General features: G+C 45.8%; 1 protein-coding gene across 1 annotated transcript in view; it reads right to left on the reverse strand.

The window, feature by feature from the left end:
- Positions 1-21,885, reverse strand: part of LOC124798539 (cytochrome P450 6k1-like) — a 50,472-nt gene that overhangs the window by 18,750 nt on the left and 9,837 nt on the right. The window contains exons 3-4 of the mRNA XM_047261989.1: positions 18,180-18,442; positions 9,282-9,472 (exon numbers count right to left, since the gene is read on the reverse strand). Coding sequence (XP_047117945.1) covers positions 9,282-9,472; positions 18,180-18,442 — 454 coding nt within the window. The remainder of the gene's footprint in view (positions 1-9,281; positions 9,473-18,179; positions 18,443-21,885) is intronic.

The following is a 21,885-nucleotide window of genomic DNA, read 5'->3' on the forward strand; positions in this document are numbered from 1 at the left end:
ACAGCACAGGCATATATTGATGTTTTAAGCACCTTCTTCCTTCCCACTGTCGAAGAGCAATTAGGGGATAGCGATTGCATCTTTCAACACGATCGAGCACCTGTTCATAATGCACAGCCTGTTACGGAGTGGTTACACGACAATAACATCCCTGTAATGGACTGGCCTCCACAGAGTCCTGACCTGAATCCTGTAGAACGCCTTTGGGATGGTTTGGAACTCTGACTTCGTGCCATGCCTCGCCGACGACATCGATACCTTTCGTCAGTGCAGCACCTGGTTGAACGTATGCCTGTGAGAGTGGAAGCTGTCATCTAGGCTAAGGGTGGGCCAACACCATATTGAATTCCAGCATTACCGATGGAGGGCGCCACAAACTTGTAAGTCATTTTCAGCCAGATATCCGGATGCTTTTGATCACATAGTGTATATTATAGAAATGCAATAAGAGAGCTAAATGCTGGAGAGGATTTACCAAATATTGCTGGGTAGTTCTCACATTACTCGTCCGCGTACGTCATCTCGTGACATTATGTGAATCACCTGCACCAGCAATAATACTGCTTCTGCTGATAACAATATTTTAAACTGTTGCGCTCTTGTTATTGGACTTCCACAGCAGCGAACCTCTCTGACCTTAGTTATCTCTACCTAACCAGATTGAAATTAAAAAAAAAAAAGAAACTAAATCCACTTTGCCTGAAAATTACGCATTTCATTATTCTTTCTGTAAAACTATTACGCATATTTGAACGAATTTGATTTTGCTATAAAAACGAGAAAAATTCTGAGGTTTCCGTACCAAATAATATATTTCTGTGAATCGTTAGTGGTTATTTCATTAATAAACCTTTTCTGAATATGATAAGACAAATTGTTCTAACTTTACTTTTTTCATTTTTATTTCTTCTGGTTAAACAAGATTATAATCGGCAAGCAAACTGTCTTCATTAATATTTTCTTCCTACATTTGATTGTAAAAGTAAAAGCGTTAGATTTCTCTTTTACTTTCAATTGTAGAATGAGCCCAAACTATAATTATCTGCCCACATTGCCGAAAAGTTTCGGTGATAAACAGTCAAGGTTGCTATCTACATTTTAAGTAGTCGTATTATCTATTTCAAACCAAAAATACGTATTTATTACTTCTGTGGCAGCCATACCGCAGAAATGCATGGGCGGCAGAAGTACAGTTACAGCCAGCCCACCCAGCATACGCCGGCGCGTAGATTTCCCGTTAGGCATAATTGTGGCAAAGGTGTGGCGTCCACGGGAACGAAGAAAACAAAGCAGTTCAACCTTGGCAGCGGTACCGTACAGACACATGTTGCGCAGTCTTATCTGGTAGCCGTGGACCTTGTGGGTCAAGTTTAACATGCAGTGACGAACATTCATTGGTGTGAGTGTTCCGAAATCGTGAGTGGATTAACACTTACGACCTCTTGGACGAATAGTGCCTGGATAGTGGACAAACCATCGAGTTTTTTTCTTTTGTACGAATATTTATCTTTTTTGTGTTCTTCAACGCGAACTTCCTAGTGTTATCTTTTGTGTTTTATATTATTTTTGGTATTTATTTTCCCCCTTGCATGAGAACTTTATTGTAAAGAAGGTGTCGACCTTGGAGGAACTCCAAAAGACAATAGAAGATCTGCTAGTGAGGAATCAGGGGCTGGAGAGCGAGTTCCTGACACATCCTGTATGTGGGAACTCTGTCCACCTGGAGCCAGTTCAATGAAACTGCTGCATACAAGGTGCCACTATACTGATACTTCCTAGTATTGCTGGAGTCGCGACAAGTACAGGTTGAGTGTTTTTTACGCTGCCACCTTTTTGGCCCATGATGCGGTTTTCCTGAGCAGTAACATCACCTGCGATCCAGCAAAATTTGGACATGTTATGAGGCAGACTGACCAAACTGCCCGCTAATCCAGTCCACATGCAAAAGGCTGAAGAAGGAATTATCTGGAGGATCTCATCATCAGAGCAACAATGCATGCTTCAGTTGCTGTGCCAAGAGGAGTGAAGTGACAGCAGGCCATGTCAGTTCCTGCACCATCCGCAGAGCCTCACAGAGTCCAATATGGTTCTGGACTCTCTGTTGCACGTTATTTTTGTGCGCAGACACCCTTCTCATGTGCAGGTAGTCATTGCAGCACAGACACAAACGCATCCAGACACCATTGCACACTCAGCCGATCAGGCGCATATGTGCTGGCGATCGTGCCCAATGACAAACTGGCCACAGCAATATTCACTCCACGGTGACACATGCCTTCTGCACCTCCCACCTTGGCCAGCAACCTGCACCACGTAGCCCAGAATCTGGCCACTGCGATGGCAGCATTAAACTTGCAAGTCGATAAGTTGGAACACTCATGGACAGAGAGCACCAGCCACTATGGCAGCAGCAGATACAGCCACCGGCGACCCAACTCATGCAACTGGCAATGCTGCACAAGCGTTCTAGAAGTGCTCTGCCAACATTAGGGCAGCTACCAAACTGGTTTTGCTGGTACCATATTCACTTTGTCAACAATGGCACAAAGTGACATCTGCCCTATGTGCACCCAGACATCAGCTGCAACTGAGCCCAGACCAGCCTGGCTACACTGCTATACGAATGTGCCTCTTCATGGCAGAACGGGCTGGCAGTGTCAAGTACATTGTTGACACAGGTTCTGATCTGTCATTATTCCTACAAGCTGTGCTGGGGTACTGCTGACACACTGTCTCTTATAGCTGCAAATAGTTTCACCACAAAAACATATGATACACATCTCCAGACTTTGGACCTTGAACTATACCACACATTTGCATGGACATTCATTGTTGCTGACCTCAAAAAGCCAGTCCTGTGTGCAGATTACCTCAGGCATTACAAGCTTCTACCTGATACAAACACCCAGCTGATGGACTCAATAAGTCTGAAAATAGTGTGACAGTGGCAGCAGGCCACTTTCTTTACAGCAAAAACTGTAAAGTGCCCTGGACCATATGCAGACATTCTGGACAAATAAACACAAGTCTATCTTGCAATTATTGAGTGTGGCATTCCAGCTGGTCGATGAATTGTAAAAGTAATATTGCAACAGCTGTTTTATAGCTTTTTATTTAGGCAATGTATGATATTGCTTGTGAAGTCTTCAATGGAAACCAGGCACAAATATTGGTTCGCTGTTACATACATGTACTGGATGATTGTTGTCATTCATGGTGGAGGGTCTGAAGATGAGTGGAAACTGGTATCCTAAATAAAAAGGAAATTGCAAGAGCTTACTCGCCCACCAGGTGCACCAAGGAACATCAACCCTTTGATGGTCCACCACATCATAACCACACCTGGTTCACCCACCTCAAGGCCTCCACATCAACTCGCACACTATAGACCAACTGCAGCAAAGGCCGAGTTTGAGGGCATTCTGCGACAGGTCATCATTCGACCACCAAGCAGCTCCTGGTCCTCTGCCTTGCACAAAGTCCCCAAGAAAGACGATTTGTGGTACCTATGTGAGGACTATCATGCCTTAAATGCATGAACGGTACCAAACCAATGTCCAGTACTGCACATACAGGATTTTTGCCACACCTTGGCAGGCTCAGTTACGTTCAGCAAAATCTATTGAATGAAGGCACTCATGCGGATTCCTGGGGTGGCTGAAGACATACATAAAACGCCCATAATCACGCCCTTCGGCGTTCATGATGATTGGCCTTTTGAATGCTGCCTGGACCTGGTAATGTTTGACTGCACACTGCACACTGTTGTACAAGTCGCCCATATGTGTGGGATATGTTGCGTATGACTTTGTAAACGATGGTAAGGACAGGCTGGCTACAGAGTGGTGCAGCAACTGTTGTCATAGGAAACCTGTACGGGAGGAGGTGTAATTAGTGAAAAAGTTAATCACAGTAAACAGAATATTTACTTAACTTGTATTTCTCGAAGTGAACGAAGGCTTATGACAAATAATGCAGCAAGAATTAGAGTCCAGGTTCATACAATAGCAACCAGAATGAGGCTCGCTGTTCTAAACATGAATGATGGTGTCATAGTGGCGAGGCTCTAAGCGCAAGTAGCTGAGTGACTGGCACCAGCCGTCCCACATTGTGGCAGCAGAGGGCACTCATAGTCCAGAGACACTGCAGGTGTGGCCGAGCAGTTGCACCACTGGATCTGCCAGAACGCGCTCAACCTCTATTGGCATCAGAAGAAAACTTGCTATTCCGTTGCCAACTGGAAGCCTGTGGGGTGGTGTCGATATGTAACACCACAGTTTGAAGTTGCACAGAACTACTAGATGCCACCTGCTGCCTAACAGCATTGTCAAGCACCTCCACAAGACGCTGAAATTCTTCCTAACATACCACGATAACACCTAGACTGAAGCACTTCCAGTAGTACTTCTCAGACTGTGAGTGACACCAAAGGAAGAGATCAGTGCTTCCCCTACCAATCTCTTCTACAGACAACCTCTTGCCATAGCTGGTGATTTCGGGAGGAAGTAACACTGCCTCTTGACAACTTGGTCGCACCACTGACAGAATGACTACACACCCACACGGCCAGCCTCTAACCACACACACCATCTTGGTACAGCGCTGACAAAGTGATTGTACACACCAATCTACAGTGGTCTGCATACATCATGTTGTACACTGATCCAGTACAACAACAGCCACTCTACTTGGATCCTCACAGTGTCATCCTTGTGGCAGGAGAATACTCAATGTCGAGTTCAATGGTGAACCAACCATTGTCTGAATTGATCGAGTCAAGCTGGCCTTCATCCTGACCGCTCCAGCTGCCATTCATTTCTTTGATCCAGTGAAAGACCTGTCAATGGACAATGCTTCCTCTGACACCGGCCAGGCAGGGCCTGCAACTGGACCCACGAATGATGTAAGCAGCAGCTGTCATCGTAAAGCAATGTGCGACTAAGCGCCATCTCACCCAGCCATGCGGCACAGCTGCCCAGACAGCATCCACCACAGATACCCAGGCCACCCTCAGCAAAGCCATCAGCAGGCCATGTCATGCACACCAGTCACCATGACCATTTCTAATGCCCATGCTGCATCATAACAGCATCCTGCCTTCTGATGCAACTCGCATCCACCCCAGCCAACAAAGGCTAGAATCTGGCACACCAGTCACCACATGCTGTCTAGACCTTGTCTCCAGCAGATTGGATAATCAGCTAATCATCTCCAGTCGAGCTCTGGGCATCACCCATCACATCATTAGTTGCTTGTCCATTGCAGTTCTTGGGCTCGTATTCGCGTTACTGTATCTCCACCGAATCTGGCATTGAGGCAGGTTCGACTTTTGAGCTGGGCTCCATGTTTTCTCTATTGGACTTCGATGTCCCGCTCGGGGCCACTGGGCTTGTCTGTCTCATTTCTGGGATCTGTGTTCGAGTCATGATGGTACTGTACTTGCATGAGTACAGACTCACTCATCCAGCCTTAAGCAATGACTTCAGAGTCCGCGCATTACAATCGTGTATAAAAGGAGATGTAATGAGAGAGAGAATCAGATGCGCCAGCAGTCGCAGCATGTTGACGTTACTTGAAAAGGCGCTTTTAGTGAAGCTGTATTATCAGAATGGGAAATGTGGTAGTTCAGCGTTACGATCCTATCGCCATGGGAAGGGGATTCGAACGGGTAAAGGTCCGTTGACAAATGCAGCTGTGTCGAGAATGATTTCGAAGTTCGAAGCCACGGGTTGTTTAGACGATAGACCCCGTAGTGGCCGACCGAGCACAAGGCGTAATGCTGCTGAGACAGTTCAGGAAGAAATGGAGACTGTAGCGGGTTCGTCTATGCACGGGGGAAGTCAGCGCTCGTGCAGTCGCACGTCGCACCGGCATTCCATACACTACTATTTGGTTGGCACTGAGGCGTACCCTCCGATGTTATCCGTACAAAATCATCGGCATCATAAACTGTTACCTGGCGATTTAGTGAAGCGGAGGGCACTTGCGGTGTGGGCGTTTCAAAAGATGGCGGAAGATGACGATTGGTTGAGTAACGTGTTGTGGACCGACGAAGCTCATTTCACGCTCCGAGGATCTATCAACGCCCACAACTGCAGAATTTGGGCTACCGAAAATCTCAGAACTGTCGTGGAAACTCCGTTGCACGACGAGAAAGTCACGGTATGAGTTGGATTTACCACATTTACCGTTATCGGGCCTTTTTTCTTCGAAGAAATGCGTGATTCTGGTTTTGTAACTGCTACCGTGACGGGTGAGAGGTACTCCGATATGTTACAGAATCGCATCATCCCCAGCCTGGCTGATAAACACCTGCTGGAACGTACGATATTTATGCAGGATGGCGCTTCACCCCATATTGCTAGACCCGTGAAAGATCTCTTGCGAGCGTCGTTTGGTGGTGATCGTGAGCTCAGCCGCCTCCCAGGTCCCCAGATCTCAGTCCGTGCGATTACTGGCTTTGGGGTTACCTGTAAAGAACATCATCTTTGCTTTGTATTACTTTGTTATGCTAATTATTGCTATTCTGATCAGATGAAGCTCCATCTGTCGGAAATTTTTTGAACTTTTGTATTTTTTTGATTCTAATAAAACCCCATGTCATTCCAAGCATGTGTGCCAATTTGTACCTCTCTATCTACATTATTCCGTGATTTATTCAGTTTTCAAATTTATACTGACTTTTTAATCACCCAGTATATGAGGGCTGGAACTTAAATAATGGCAATTATTTATTCACAACCGATACAAAAGAGTTATATGTTGCACCTGTTACTGTCCTTCAGAGTAGTCACCAGCGTTGTATAGAACCCGTTGCCAGCTATGTGGAAGGCGTAGGATACTGTTAGCAGAGCCTGTTCTGTTGATGGTGCGAATGGAGCAGGCTACTGCTTGTTGAATCTCTGGAACAGTTCTGAAGCGAATGCCACGAAGATGTTCGTTCCTTCGTCTTCGGAATCAAATCAAAGTCACAAGGACTTAAGTCCGTGGAGTATGGCGGACGGTACAGTACTTCCCAGTCCCATCGACTGAACAGAGCAGCCACAGCTTGCGCTGTAAGCGCCCGCGCACTGTAGTGCAAAATGATGGGTCGGTTGCGCAGAAAGTGTCGCCGCTTCTTTCGGAAAGCTGGCCGCAGGTGATGCTCCAAAAACGAGCAGTAATACTGTGCATTAACGGTCTGCCGTGGAGCAACGTAATGCGTTAGGATAACGCCATCACAGTCGTACACGAGAATCACCATGACTTTCACCAAACCGAGGCTCTGAGGCACTTTGACTTTCGTGGCGACCCGTAATGACGCCATTCGTTGGGACGCTGGAACGATGTCGCCCATGTCTCATCCAGTGTTACGATACAGTGTAAGAAAACCTCTCCTCCGCGCTCATAGCGCTCCAAGTGCGTCTGAGCAACGTCGTAACGCATCCATTTCTGCATTTCCGTCAAGTCATGCGGAACCCATCGTGATGAAATTTTTGGCATGCCCAGGCGTTCCTTCAGGATGCGAAGCACAGTCTGTTTTCGTGGGCGAGCTCACGAATCGTATGGCGTCGATCACTGTCCACTAACGCGGCGACAGCATGCACCTCTTCTTCAGAGACGCTAGGACGACCTGCCCGATACATGTGTGCCACAGTTTGCCGACCTTCGTTGAAGGTTTTTTCCCAAAGTGCCACTGTTCTGTACGGCAATGCCTCTTGAAGACCTTGATGACACTGTCGTGCTGTACGACATCTGGCATATTCAATCTTGATCCAACTCCGTTGTTCCTGTTTCGAAAACATAGTAATACCGTTACGTTAGACCGCTCACTCACGAGTGACTGTTTCCCTCGACTGTGCGCACGCCGGTGACGTGGGACGGGCGAGTCTATTTGCTCGGAGGTAAGGTAGGTGTGTCAACAACGTGTGCTATCAGCGACAATAGTAGATTACATTGCCTAGTATCTCCACAGCAGTGTTGCCACTATTTAACTTCCAACCTACGTACATTCAAATGTGAAAAGAATATAAGTTTTGAATAACGTAACTTTTATTGAAGAGAAGAAGTTTGAGGTAAGACTGCAGGACTGCGGACCTAATTTGTAGAAATTATTATTGGCAGCTAATTAGCTTTGTTCACTTGCTCACCACCCCATTTCCCTGAGTCATGCATTAACATATTATCTGATTAAGCTGCTTGGTTTTTATAGAAACTCTCTGTTAACATTGTACCCTTTTTAAATCATTGTTAAGCGTAGTATTGTTCAGACCGATGTTGTGTGTGAAGTTCACGCGAAGTTTTACTGTCTTTTTGTATGCATACTTCATTCTAAAATCCTTGTCTTGGAATATAATTTCATAGGAATAGTTTCTCTCCCCCCCCCCACACACACACACACACTTTTACACACTTTTTATCATTACGGATTACCACATTTCACTAAGTGTATACAATAGTTTGAATATAGTTTGGAAATTTTATTAAGAAATAGAAATCTAACTTATCCGCTGCCTGGCTGCTGTTTGCTGTTGTTCTTTCGGTGATGATGGTTGGTTTGTGGGGCGCTCAACTGCGCGGCATCAGCGCTCGTATAAATTCCCATTCCGTACACAGTTCAGTCTCGCCACATTCACGAATGATGATGGAATGATGAGGACAACACAAACACCCAGTCCCCGGGCAAATAAAATCCCCAATTCGCCCGGGAATCGAACCTGGGACCCTGTGTTCCAGAGACAGTAACGCTAGCCCCTAGTCCACGAGCTGCGGACTTTGTGCTTTCGATGAATCTGCAATAATGTTGTCAAGACGCAAGGTAAGTGGAAATTTTTATTAGGGCCAGATAATTGTTTTATTCAATTGCGCATTTAACATAAAGACGAGTTGCATTCAGATCAACTTCAGATCGTTTCTAATTAGGTCCTGTTTAGGCAAAGATTAGTACACGAGTTTAAGTCGGATAACAGTTTGTGGGTACATAGTTTGGTAATACGCAGAATTTTATAGATTGGCAGGTAAAGTTGGCCTAAATTTCATACAGAAACAAATATGGTGGGAAGGTCACAACGTCCCATATTAATGTCCACTAACTGGTGTTCAGACACTTTTGCTCAGACAGTGTACATCGATCCCCAGGAGTATTACAGTTGTTTCGGACGGCACAAGTAAGTGTTGACATTACGCTATCAAAATCTTTTTTAATACAGTGCGCTTCATGTGTCAATAACGTGGTACTGAATTCGGTAAAATTCAATTTGTCACTGACAAAAACATTAACAGGAACAGACGTGGCTACTCACTCCATGTGCTGTCTTCATCGTCCTCCTTCTGCACCCCCGGCTTGTCACTGTCCACACACCCCTTGTTCTTGAGCTGGATCAGCAACTGCATGAAGTCGTTCCTCGTTACGTTGTTCTCCTCCCTGTACGCCACCGTGTCCCTCACCATCTTACGGAAATAATGCGATATCTTTGTTGCGTTGCTGCGTAGCCTGCACAAAGGTAGACCGACCAGCCTGAATGTATTGCAGTTTTCTATTTCCATTTAGCAAATGATAGGTTGGTCCCCAACCTCCGCCTCATAAAATACAGTACACAAACAGTTAAAATACCATAACACACTGAACGAAGAGTACACGATTCACAGACATATGGCGCTCACGACTTCTCTTACTCAGGTTAAATGACGACTACGGCAACTGGAAGAATCCCAGGCAACAAAGTTGAAATGAATTTGCCAAATCATGACTACGTACCCTGGTATAGAAGCTGGATAATACAGAGAGGGAACGTAATGTGATCTTTACCTGCAGCAGATGTGTTAATCGAAGCCGGCCGCTGTGCCCAAGCGGATCTCGGCGCTTCAGTCCGGAACCGCGCGACTGCTACGGTCGCAGGTTCGAATTTTGCCTCGGGCATGGATGTGTATGATGTTAGTCAGGTTTAAGTAGTTCTAAGTTCTAGGGGACTGATGACCTCAGATGTTAAGTCCCATAGTGCTCAGAGCCATTTGAACCATTTTTGTGAAGTGAATAGTGGCAACACCAACTCACATTTGAGACTCGTTGTACAAAGTGGGCTGCCGTAGTGTCTATAGTTTCCAGCAGCAGGCAGAATGTCCTCGTCAGTGTTCAAATAGCAACTACACTGCGTGCTCTTGCAAGATAAATATTGTAATATTATTTGGTCGATCCTACGATAACCTAGTTTCTCATATGCAAACACAGAAAGCACAAGAAACGGGAATCTAAACATCATTCAGGCAAATCCGATGCAAATCTAATGGTTTGGTATAAGGGCACCGGTGTTAAGGAGTGTAAAAGGATAGTATTTTCTGAGATGATTCATATCAATGACGAAAGGTTGTTTTTATTGTTGTTGTTGTTGTCGTTGTTACTGAGATATTTAGTGTAAAAACTGGTTTAATGCAACCCACCACTCTAGTCTGTCCTCTGCAAGCCTCTTCACCTCCGAGTAATTACTGCAATTTTCACTGAAGGGAAAAAATGGCAACACCAAAACATACACTACTGGGAATTAAAATTGCTAAACCACGAAGTTGACGTGCTACAGAGGCGAAATTTAACCGACAGGAAGAAGATGCTGTGATATGCAAATGATTAGCTTTTCACAGCTTTCACACAAGGTTGACGCCGGTGGCGACACCTACAACGTGCTGACATGAGGAAAGATTCCAACTGATTTCTCATACACGAACAGCAGTTAACCGGCGTTGCCTGGTGAAACGTTGTTGTGATGCCTCCTGTAAAGAGGAGAAATGCGTACCATCACGTTTCCGACTATGATAAAGGTCGGATTGTAGCCTATCGCGATTGCGGTTTGTCGTATCGCGACATTGCTGCTCGGGTTGGTCGAGATCCAATGACTGTTAGCAGAATATGGATTCGGTGGGTTCAGGAGAGTAATATGGAACGCCGTACTGGATCCCAACGGCCTCGTATCGCTAGCAGTCGAGATGACAGGCATCTTATCCGCATGGCTGTAGCGGATCGTGCAGCCACACGTCGATCCCTGAGTCAACAGATGGGGACGTTTGCAAGACAACAACCATCTGCACGAACAGTTCGACGACGTTTGCAGCAGCATGGACTATCAGCTCGGAGACCTTGGCTGCGGTTACCCTTGACGCTGCATCACAGACATGAGCGCCTGCAATGGTGTACTCAGCGACGAACCTGAGTGCACGAATGGCAAAACGGTACACTGTTTACAGCATCATGATGGTCGCATTCGTGTTTGGCGACATCGCGGTGAACTCACATTGGAAGCATATATTCGTCATCGCTATACTGGCGTATCACCCGGCGTGATGGTATGGGGTGCCATTGGTTACACGTCTCGGTCACCTCTTGTTCGCATTGACGGCGCTTTGAACAGTGGACATTACATTTCAGATGTGTTACGACCCGTGGCTCTACCCTTCATTCGATCCCTGCGAAACCTTACATTTCAGCAGGATAATGCACGACTGCATGTTGCAGGTCCTGTGCGGGCCTTTCTGGTTAAAGAAAATGTTCGACTGCTGCCCTGGCCAGCACATTCTCCAGACCTCTCACCAATTGAAAACGTCTGGTCAATGGTGGCTGAGCAACTGGCTCGTCACAATACGCCAGTCACTACTCTTGATGAACTGTGGTATCGTATTGAAGCTGCATGGGCAGTTATACCTGTACACGCCATCCAAGCTCTGTTTGACTCAATGCCCAGGCGTATCAAGGCCGTTATTACGGTTAGAGGTGGTTGTTCTGGGTACTGATTTCTCAGGATCTATGCACCCAAATTGCGTGAAAATGTAATTACATGTCAGTTCAAATGGTTCAAATGGCTCTGAGCACTATGGGACTTAACATCTGTAGTCATCAGTCCCCTAGAACTTAGAGCTACTTAGACCTGACTAACCTAAGGACATCACACACATCCATGCCCGAGGTAGGATTCGAACCTGCGACCGGAGCGGCCACGCGGTTCCAGACTGAAGCGACTAGATCGCACGGCCACACCGGCCGGCACATGTCAGTTCTAGTATAATATATTTGCCCAATGAATACCCGTTTATCATCTGCATTTCTTCTTGGTGTAGCAATTTTAGTAGTCAGTAGTGTAAATAATGTAATGAAATTCCTGGAATACATTTGTCTAGGTAATACATTAATTGTTTAATGTCGCAAGATCACAGATTCATGTAAGCGCGAGATAAGTCGTTAATAGCCGGTGTAACCGCCAGAATGTCGAAAGCAGTTATGCAAACGTGCTTGTATTGTGTTGTACGAGTGTCGGATGTCAGTTTGTGAAATGGAATTCCATGCCTGTTGCACTTGGTCGGCCAGTATAGGGACGATTATTGCTGCTTGTGGATGACGCTGGAGTTATCGTCCGATGATATCCCATATGTGATCCACTGGAGACATATCCAGTGCTCTAGCAGGCCAAGGCAAAGTGTCGACATCCTTCAGAGCATGTTGGGTTACAACAGCGGTATGTTGTAGCGCAGCGTTATTCTGTTGGAAAGCACCCCCTGGAATGCTGTTCATGAATGACAGCACAGCAGGTCGACACACCAGACTGTCGCACACATTGGGGGTCAGACTGCGTGGGATGGCCACGCATACGAAATCGCACCCGAGACCATAACTCCAGGTGTAGACCCAGTGCGCCCAGAACGCAGACAGGTTGGCTGCAGACCCTCAAATGGCCTCCCTCTATCTAACACCCAGCCATCACTGGCACTGAGGCAGAAACAGCTTCCATCAGAAACCCTGCCCTCCAATGAGCTCTCGCTTGACATCACTGAAGTCGCAAGTGGCAGTGGTTTGGTGTCGGTGGAATGCAAGCTCCAGGGCGCCGGGTTCGATTTATAACAGTTCGCTGTGTAACTTTTGCGCTAACTGCTGCTCAGATTGCTGCTGCAGACGCAGTACTACGCGCCAGAGCCACACGCTGACCACGATGGCCTTCCCTCTCGGTAGTGCCACGTGGTTGTCTGAAGCCCGGTCTTCTTTCCATCGTACAGCCTCTTGACCACTGCTGCCGCCAATCATGTACAGTGGCTACAATCCCGCCAAGTCTTTCTGTAACAGCGCAGAAGCAACATCCAGTTTCTCGTAGCCCTCGTTAAAACTCAGTGAAGTGTCCATAATGGCCTCTTTGTCGCCTTGAAGGCATTCTTGACTAACACCACGTCCTGTCTCGAAGGTAACTAACGCTCACGACTTTTACAGCGTGTATTTAGAGTGAACCTGATTTGCATGCTCATAGTGGAGCTACTAGCGCCACTCTTATGCGAAGGGTGCAAAATTTGAATAGATGTCATCTTTCAGATGTAGAAATACTCCCAACAACTTCCGTTTATGTCGCACTATGTGCTTGCTATAGTGAAAGCTTGGTCTCCCTCTACAATTGTTAAACCCCACGGTTCCCATCATTACCAAATTTACGATTCTTTTCGTCAAGTTGTACCTTAAATTTCTTTTCTCTCCAAACACTTACAATACCTATTCAGTAGTTTCATATACACCCATCTAATGTTCAGCATTCTCCTGTAGCACAACGTTTCAGAAGTTTCTGTTCTCCTGTCATCTGAATGGTTTTTTGTCCGTGTTTCACTTCTGTACAAGGCTTCCCTCCACACAAAAACTTTGGAATGAGACTCCCTAACACTTATATTCAGAGTCAACAAATTTCTGTTTTGTAGAAGTTCTTTCCTTGCTGATGCAAGTCTGAATTTTGTATTCTCTCTACTCTGGCTATCACCAGTTATTTTGCTATCCATTTACTACTTTTAGTGTCTCGTCTCCGAAACCTATTCCCTCAGCTTCGCCTGATTTGATTCGCATACATTCTATTGCCTTATTTTACTTTGGTTGATATTCATGTTACAACCTCTTTTCAAGACTCTGGCCATTCCATTCCACTCATTTTCCAAGTCCTTTACCATCTCTGAAAGAACTACAGTATCATCGGCGAACAACAAAGTTCTAATTTGTTCTCCTGAACTTTAATTCCCTTTCTTGGTTTTTTCACTGCTTGATCAGTGTTCACACTGCATAACACTATAATACTAAGGATAGGAAACAATGTTGTCACGCTCATTTCTCAGTTATTGCTCTCCTTTCATGCCCTATGAGCTAACGGCCTTGCCGCAGTGTTAACACCGGTTCCCGTCAGATCACCAAAGTTAATCGCTGTCGGGCTGGGCTAGCACTTGGATAGGTGGCCATCCGGTCTGCCGAGCGCTGTTGGTAAGCGGGGTGCACTCAGCCCTTGTGAGGCAATCTGAGGAGCCTCGTAAGCTGACATACGGCCAGGAGAGCGGTGTGTTGACAACATGCCCCTCCATATCCGCATCCAGTGATGCCTGTGATCTGAGGCTGACACGGCCGTCGGTCAGTACCGTTAGGCCTTCCAAGGCCTGTTTCGGACGTTTAGTAGAGTTTCATGTCCTACGACTCCTACAACTGTAGTCTAATTTGAGTAAAAATTGGATATAAGCTTCTCTGCATTTTGTACCTGCACTTTCAGAATTTAAAAAAATTGTAATCAACTTAACTTTATCGAACTGTTTTGTAGTTCTACAAATGTTGTAAGTGTACGTTTGTGTTCCTTCAGTGCATCATCTAACAAGGAACCCCTTCACTTGAGGGCGAGATCGCAAGTTCGATCTTTAGTAAGACAAATTTGAAAGCATTATGTTAACAATCATGACAAGAAAAATACTAGCTGCTAATGACTCGTGTGTACCTGGTGGGCGACAGAAAATGAACGTCCTGGAGATGCAGAGATCAATTTTCCATGGGATATATGTATTACACTTCACAAAATGGACATCGGCGACGTTCAAGAAATATTCATAACGGACCGTTAACTTGCACTTGAACACCAAATGAAAAATGGCTCGACTCAGTGGTCACAAAGATTCGCACCATGAAGAACGAAGGCGAACATCTTGGGAGTTACACATCGTGCAGGACGCTCGGCTGGTATCCACTATTAAAGAATGCATATACAATCGTGTTGGTGTAGTGAGAACTGATGGAATGTGATGGCATGCAGCAGAATGCGAAACAATCTGTCTGAAGCTTATAGTGAAATTGGCTATCCTGTAAGGCGTAGCTGCAGATAGTGCGATAATACTTTTTATAGGTACGGAAAAAACAAATATCGAGAGGCTGATTTTGTCCAGTGGTTCCAGCTGGTACAGGTGGTATGAACTGCAATATCACACACTTTTCTGGGAGGGATAGTTTTCACTAAAAGAGTATTAATGTGTTGGCAGAAAAGCCAACACCGTGTTGCTAGAGGAGGCCGAAATGCACGCGTTTACGCTCACGCAGACTGACGTGAGGTCTGGAACAATTAAAGGAGTTGAGCCTAATAAATAAAGAACGTAGTTGCTTGAATACTTAACTTTAATCCATAATTGGAGAACATCGCTCTTGATGATACATAATTACAATCTCAATATAAACTGGTAATGGCGCCTTGCTAGGTCGTAGCAAATGACGTAGCTGAAGGCTATGCTAACTATCGTCTCGGCAAATGAGAGTGTAGTTTGTCAGTATAGCATCGCTAGCAAAGTCTGCTGTACAACTGGGGCGAGTGCTAGGAAGTCTCTCTAGACCTGCCGTGTGGCGGCGCTCGGTCTGCAATCACTGACAGTGGCGACACGCGGGTCCGACGTATACTAACGAACCGCGGCCGATTTAAAGGCTACCACCTAGCAAGTGTGGTGTCTGGCGGTGACATCACAAGTATGATTTTAATACGCAGACCAGGAAATCAAGCAAAAACAAGTTATTTTGACCTTTTGGGCGAAAGCAATGCTCATACCATATTCGTACTTTTCTTACGCCCGCTTTCCCACTCTTGCTTGCTGTGACGTAAATATTCCCTACTACCCTCGGAAGATCAATCACACGATAAAGAATCGTAGGGAACATAGCACCTCCAACTTCTCGCAGCACAATAAATAACTCTTCACACGATTTACCATCCAAATAACAGTCGGCATAAATGTATAAGAATGCGTTAAAGCACTGGTGTTAGTTGATATTGATATAACTCTCTTGTAACTTCTGATTTCCAGGGTTCCTCTCGTATGTGTTTCCCCTTGAAAGCTGTCTGGTCGGAGTTGAAAACAAATTCCTTGCTGAGCGGCGGGATACGTTTGTTTATTTTCTCTATAAATTTTAGGGCCGATTCCGCAATTTACTGTGCATCGTCTAGTTGGCATTTTGTTTGGAATTTCGTTGTCTTACGTCTTCCAAATCCGTAGCACTTAAGCAACCACACACTGCATCCCTTGAAATCATTGTAATCTAAGTGGGGCGCTATTTGATATGCATAACTATCATGCACATTCTGTAAATTGTATGAAGAATTCTTGAAACACGCAAACACCAGTTTTTGCAACAAGTGTGCCTTGTCCTCCACTAAATATCCGTAGCCATTCCTACACTATTGGCCATTAAAATTGCTACACCACGAAGATGACGTGCTACAGAGGCGAAATTTTACCGACAGGAAGAAGATGCTGTGATATGCAAATGATAAGCTTTTCACAGCATTCACACAAGGTTGGCGCCGGTGGCGACACCTACAACGTGCTGACATGAGGAAAGATTCCAACCGATTTCTCACACACAAACAGCAGTTGACCGGCGTTGCCTGGTGAAACGTTGTTGTGATGCCTCGTGTAAGGAGGAGAAATGCGTACCATCACGTTTCCGACTTCGACAAAGGTTGGATTGTAGCCTATCGCGATTGCGGCTTATCGTATCGCAACATTGCTGCTCACGTTGGTCGAGATCCAGTGACTGTTAGCAGAATATGGAATCGGTGGGTTCAGGAGCGTAATACGGAACGCCGTGCTGGATCCTAACGGCCTCGTATCACTAGCAGTCTTGATGACAGGCATCTTATCCGCATGGTTGTAACGGATCGTGCAGCCACGTCTCGATCCCTGAGTCAACAGATGGGGACGTTTGCAAGACAACGACCATCTGCACAAACAGTTCGACGACTTTTGCAGAAGCATGGACTATCGGCTCGGAGACCTTGGCTGCGGTTACCCATGACGCTGCATCACAGACAGGAGCACCTGCGATGGTCATTTTTTCGGATGAATCCAGGCTCTGTTTACAGCATCGTGATGGTCACATCCGTGTTTTGCGACATCGCGGTGAACGCACACTGGAAGCGTGTATTTGTCATTGCCATACTGGCGTATCACCTGGCGTGATGGTACACGTCTCGGTCACCTCTTGTTCGCATTGACGGCGCTTTGAACTATGAACGTTACATTTCAGATGTGTTACGACCCGTGGCTCTACCCTTCATTCGATCCCTGCGGAACCTTACATTTCAACAGGATAATGCACGACCGCATGTTGCAAGTCCTGTACGAGCCTTTCTGGATACAGAAAATGTTCGACTGCCGCCCTGGCCAGCACATTCTCCAGATCTCTCACCAATTTAAACATGTTGGCCAATGATGGCCGAGCAACTGGCTCGTCACAATACGCCAGTCACTACTCTTGATGAACTGTGGTATCGTGTTGAAGCTGCAGGGGAAGCTGTACCTGTACACGACATCCAAGCTCTGTTTGACTCAATGCCCAGGCGTATCAAGGCCGTTATTACGGCCAGAGGTGGTTGTTCTGGGTACTGATTTCTCAGGATCTATGCACCCAAATTGCGTGAAAATGTAATCACATGTCAGTTCTAGTATAATATATTTGTCCAATGAATACCGGTTTGTCATTTGCATTTCTTCTTGGTGTAGCAATTTTAATGGCCAGTAGTGTATAATGCAATGTTTACAGTGTTTATCGTTGCAATTTTTCTGCTTTGTATCAACACCACTGGCAACGTAGCACTGCTGCGAGTTACTCGTTGTCGAAGCAGTTCAACCGTTGGATAACTCCTGTCCCTCCCCCTGTTGCCCTTAGCAGCCAATATTATGGTTGCATGTTAGGCAATATCTGAGGCGTCGAACACCATAAATATCATTGGCCTTTTATGACCTCGGGCTCAAGGGTTTCCTTGTAAAATAAGCCGTAAGGTCAGTATTGCCTTGCGATTTTCTAAATTCTTGCGGAAATAATCTGTGATTTGTTAAACTGATAGTTCTGTAATACGCGAATACGTGACATAAGAGACGTCTGCCGGTCGCGTACTTACTTTAAAAACGAAATTAGCCTGGGATTTATGGCGTTGACGACTGCGTTAATGGTGGCCAGGAGACTCGGCTGGAAGATCTTGCGCCCCCACTGCCTGAAGGCGGCCTCCGGGTTCCGCTGGCAGTTTACCTCGATGCCGAAGGCGACGGATGCGATGATGTCCGTGGCGTAGCGCGCGCCTATCTCTCGCATCTCCATCACCTCTCCTCGTGACGCAGGCTCCTCCAGAATGTCCGCCATCTCACGGCCACAGTCCACCATAGTCTGGAAACGAAACACAATACAGCTCTAGTGCCTCGACTGCTAGGGAGCCTTATCATAGAATGCAATGTCAGCTTAATAACATTTAACAGGGATATAGTGATCGATTTCTAAATAAGCTGTCCGTCTAAGTAGGTAGATTAGCAAGAGGAAGCCACTGCTGTTATCTGTATTGGGACATACGATAGTGTGTTCACAAGTGTTAATAGTAAGTAAGGACCTAATCAGCCCGTCCGGTTGGTCGTACGGTCTAAGGCACGGCTTTCCTGGCGGGAAGGAGCGCCTGGTCCCCGGCACGAATCCGCCCGGCGGATTTGTGTCGAGGTCCGCTGAACCGGCCAGTCTGTGGATGGTTTTTAGGCGGTTTTCCATCTGCCTCGGCGAACGCGAGTTGGTTCCCCTTATTCCGCCTCAGTTACACTATGTCGGCGTTTGCTGCGCAAACAAGTTCTCCACGTATGCGTCCACCACCATTACTCTACCACGCAAACATAGGGGTTACACTCGTCTGGTGTGAAACGTTCCCTGGGCGGTCCACCGGGGGCCGAACCGCACAATAACCCTGGGTTCGGTGTGGGGCGGCGGAGGAGTTGATGTGGACTGCGGTAGTCGTCGTGGGGTTGTGGACCACTGCGGCTGCGGCGGGGACGGAGCCTCTCCGTCGTTTCTAGGTCCCCGGTTTACATACAACACAATACAATACAATACAATACAAAGACCTAATCAGACACGATTTCAAAGAATATTCTAGTTCCTATATCTATTACAGATGTCAGTAACTCTGAAGATGCATTAGCAATTTCTCATGATTGTTTGAGCTCCAATCATTCAGTGCCCTGTCAAACTAATCACGTTCCGACTCCCCAGGCGACTTTAGCTGATATGGTCAATGGCTTTTGTATGATACTGACAGCTAGTAAAATTTTTCTTTATTGAAACATAATGGGTCTCGAGGCCTAAAGCCGCGTCGTCAGGTGCAACCTACGGGTTGAAGAGCAAAGTACAGTGATTCCGTACATATTCCCAGAGTCTCATATCTTTATGCTCTTCACACAAATGCTGCCGGATATGATCGTCTTCACTGCAAAGTATTTCAGCCATCTATCTCGCCGCCATCTTCACGTGCGATCACTATGTACTCAACCACGCTGGAACTGCATGAACATCAGAGACGGCGACCGAGCGAGGTGGCGCGGTGGTTGGCACACTGCACTCGCATTCGGGAGGACGACGGTTCAAAAGACGGCGACCGAGCGAGGTGGCGCAGTGGTTGGCACACTGGACTCGCATTCGGGAGGACGACGGTTCAATCCCGTCTCCGGCCATCCTGATTTGGGTTTTCCGTGATTTCCCTAAATCGCTTCAGGCAAATGCTGGGATGGTTCCTTTGAAAGGGCACGGCCGATTTCCTTCCCCATCCTTTCCTCACCCGAGCTTGCGCTCCGTCTCTAATGACCTCGTTGTCGACGGGACGTTAAACACTAATACCCCCCCCCCCTCCTCTCAGAAACGGCGGTTACTTTATACCCCGAGTCCAGACAACTGCGCCTGCGCGAGAAGCGGAAGAGCTGCCCCCTCCGGAGCGAAGAATTGCAGCGCCGCCGGCGGTAGAAACCGGCGAAAGTCATAAATCGCAAATTAAGATGTAGAGGGCCGATAGCCAGACCGTTGTTGTTTTATATCAGATAAAATAAAGTTCCAAGTCTTGCTTAAATGAAAACCTTTATCTCTATTAATAACGTCATCAGATAATCGTATTTTGATGGATTCCTTGAGCACACAATCCCAGTAACGAGAAGCCGGAGTAATAATTTGCGTCTCTTTAAACAACATGCTACGCCCTTCGTTGAGACAATGTTTGACGACGGCAGATTTTTCAGGCTGGAGCAAACTTACGTGACGCTGATGTTCCACACATTGGTCATGAACAGAGCGAATAGTCAGTCCAATATAGGCCTTTCCACAATGACAGGGAATTTTATAAACTCCAGGCTTTGTCAATCCCAAATCATCTTTAACAGATCCAAACAGGACTCTACTCTTGGCCAAAGGCAAAAGAACTTTTAATATCATATTTCCTGAGATTTTTAGAAATTTTTTGAAGAAATACTTCCAACGTTGGGTAGGAAAGCAACTGATTTACTTGTATCCGGCGCTGGTTCACTTAATGGTCCAAACTGAAAAGCACGATTACTTTGATGATCGGTATATCCGTTGAACTTGAAGACAGCCTTAAGATGATCCAGTTCCTGTGGCAAATATTCGGAATCAGAAATGGCATAAGCTCTCTTGGCCATTGTATATAGAACTCCCATGCGCTGATGTGGTGTATGACAGCTCGTAGAATGAAGACAGTGGTCCGTATGTGAGGATTTATCGTATACGTCATGTCCCAAGGTACCATTTTCTTTTTTATGTACCAAAACATCCAAAGAAGGTAATTTGCCATCTTTTTTCAATTTCCATCGAAAAGTTGATGCGTGGATGAAGACAGTTAAAATGACTTAAAAACCGATTAAGAGCTTCCATTCCATGTGACCAAACAATGAAAATATGATGCACATATCTCCAAAAACATGTAGGCTGAAGAGAAAAAGTCCCGAGTGCGATAACTGCAAAATCTTTCATGAAAAGATTGGCGACAATAGGGGAAAGAGGACTCCCCATAGCCACACCGTCAGTTTGTTCGAAAAATACGTCATTAAATAAAACATATGCCGATGTCATCACATGGCGACACAGCTCAGTAGTTTTATCATCCAAAAGTTGACCAATTAACAACAAGAACTCTTCCAAAGGTACCTGGGTGAAAAGAGAAACCACATCAAAACTAACTAAAAGGTCAGGTGTTTCAATGCATAAAGACTTCAACTGTTGAATAAAATCCGTCGAGTTGGATATCGAGTTGGATAAATGATACGCATGAAGCCGTGCACAACAGAATGTACTCGAATTAAATCAGATGCTGCTGCCATAATTAGATTGGGAAATGAGGCACTGAATGTAGTCGATAAGTTTTGCTGTTTGGGAAGTAAAACTGATAATGGCCGAAATAGAGAAGATGTAAACCGCAGAGTGGCAATAGCAAGAAAAGCGTTTCCCAAAAAAAAAAAAAAATTGTTAATACCGAATAAAAATTTAAGTGTTAGGCACTCGTTTCTGAAGGTACTTGTCTGGATTGTAGCGGTGTTCCGAAGTGAAACGTGAATTATAAGTGCTTCAGACAGCAAAAGTTTTTGAAATGTGGTGCTGCAGAAGAAGATTGAAAATTAGATTGGGGGATCGAATAATTAAAGAAATTGGTGAAAAATTAATTTGTGGCACAAATTGAATAAAAGAAGATATAGTTTAATAGGACACACCCTGAAAGAAAGTGCAGAGGTACCGAAGCTTGAATACAAAAAGCAGGTGCAAACTGATGTAGAGTGTGACAAGTGTGGAGAGAT

This window comes from Schistocerca piceifrons, chromosome 5 (genome assembly GCF_021461385.2).
Source record: "Schistocerca piceifrons isolate TAMUIC-IGC-003096 chromosome 5, iqSchPice1.1, whole genome shotgun sequence".
In the NCBI taxonomy this organism is placed as follows: domain Eukaryota; kingdom Metazoa; phylum Arthropoda; class Insecta; order Orthoptera; family Acrididae; genus Schistocerca; species Schistocerca piceifrons.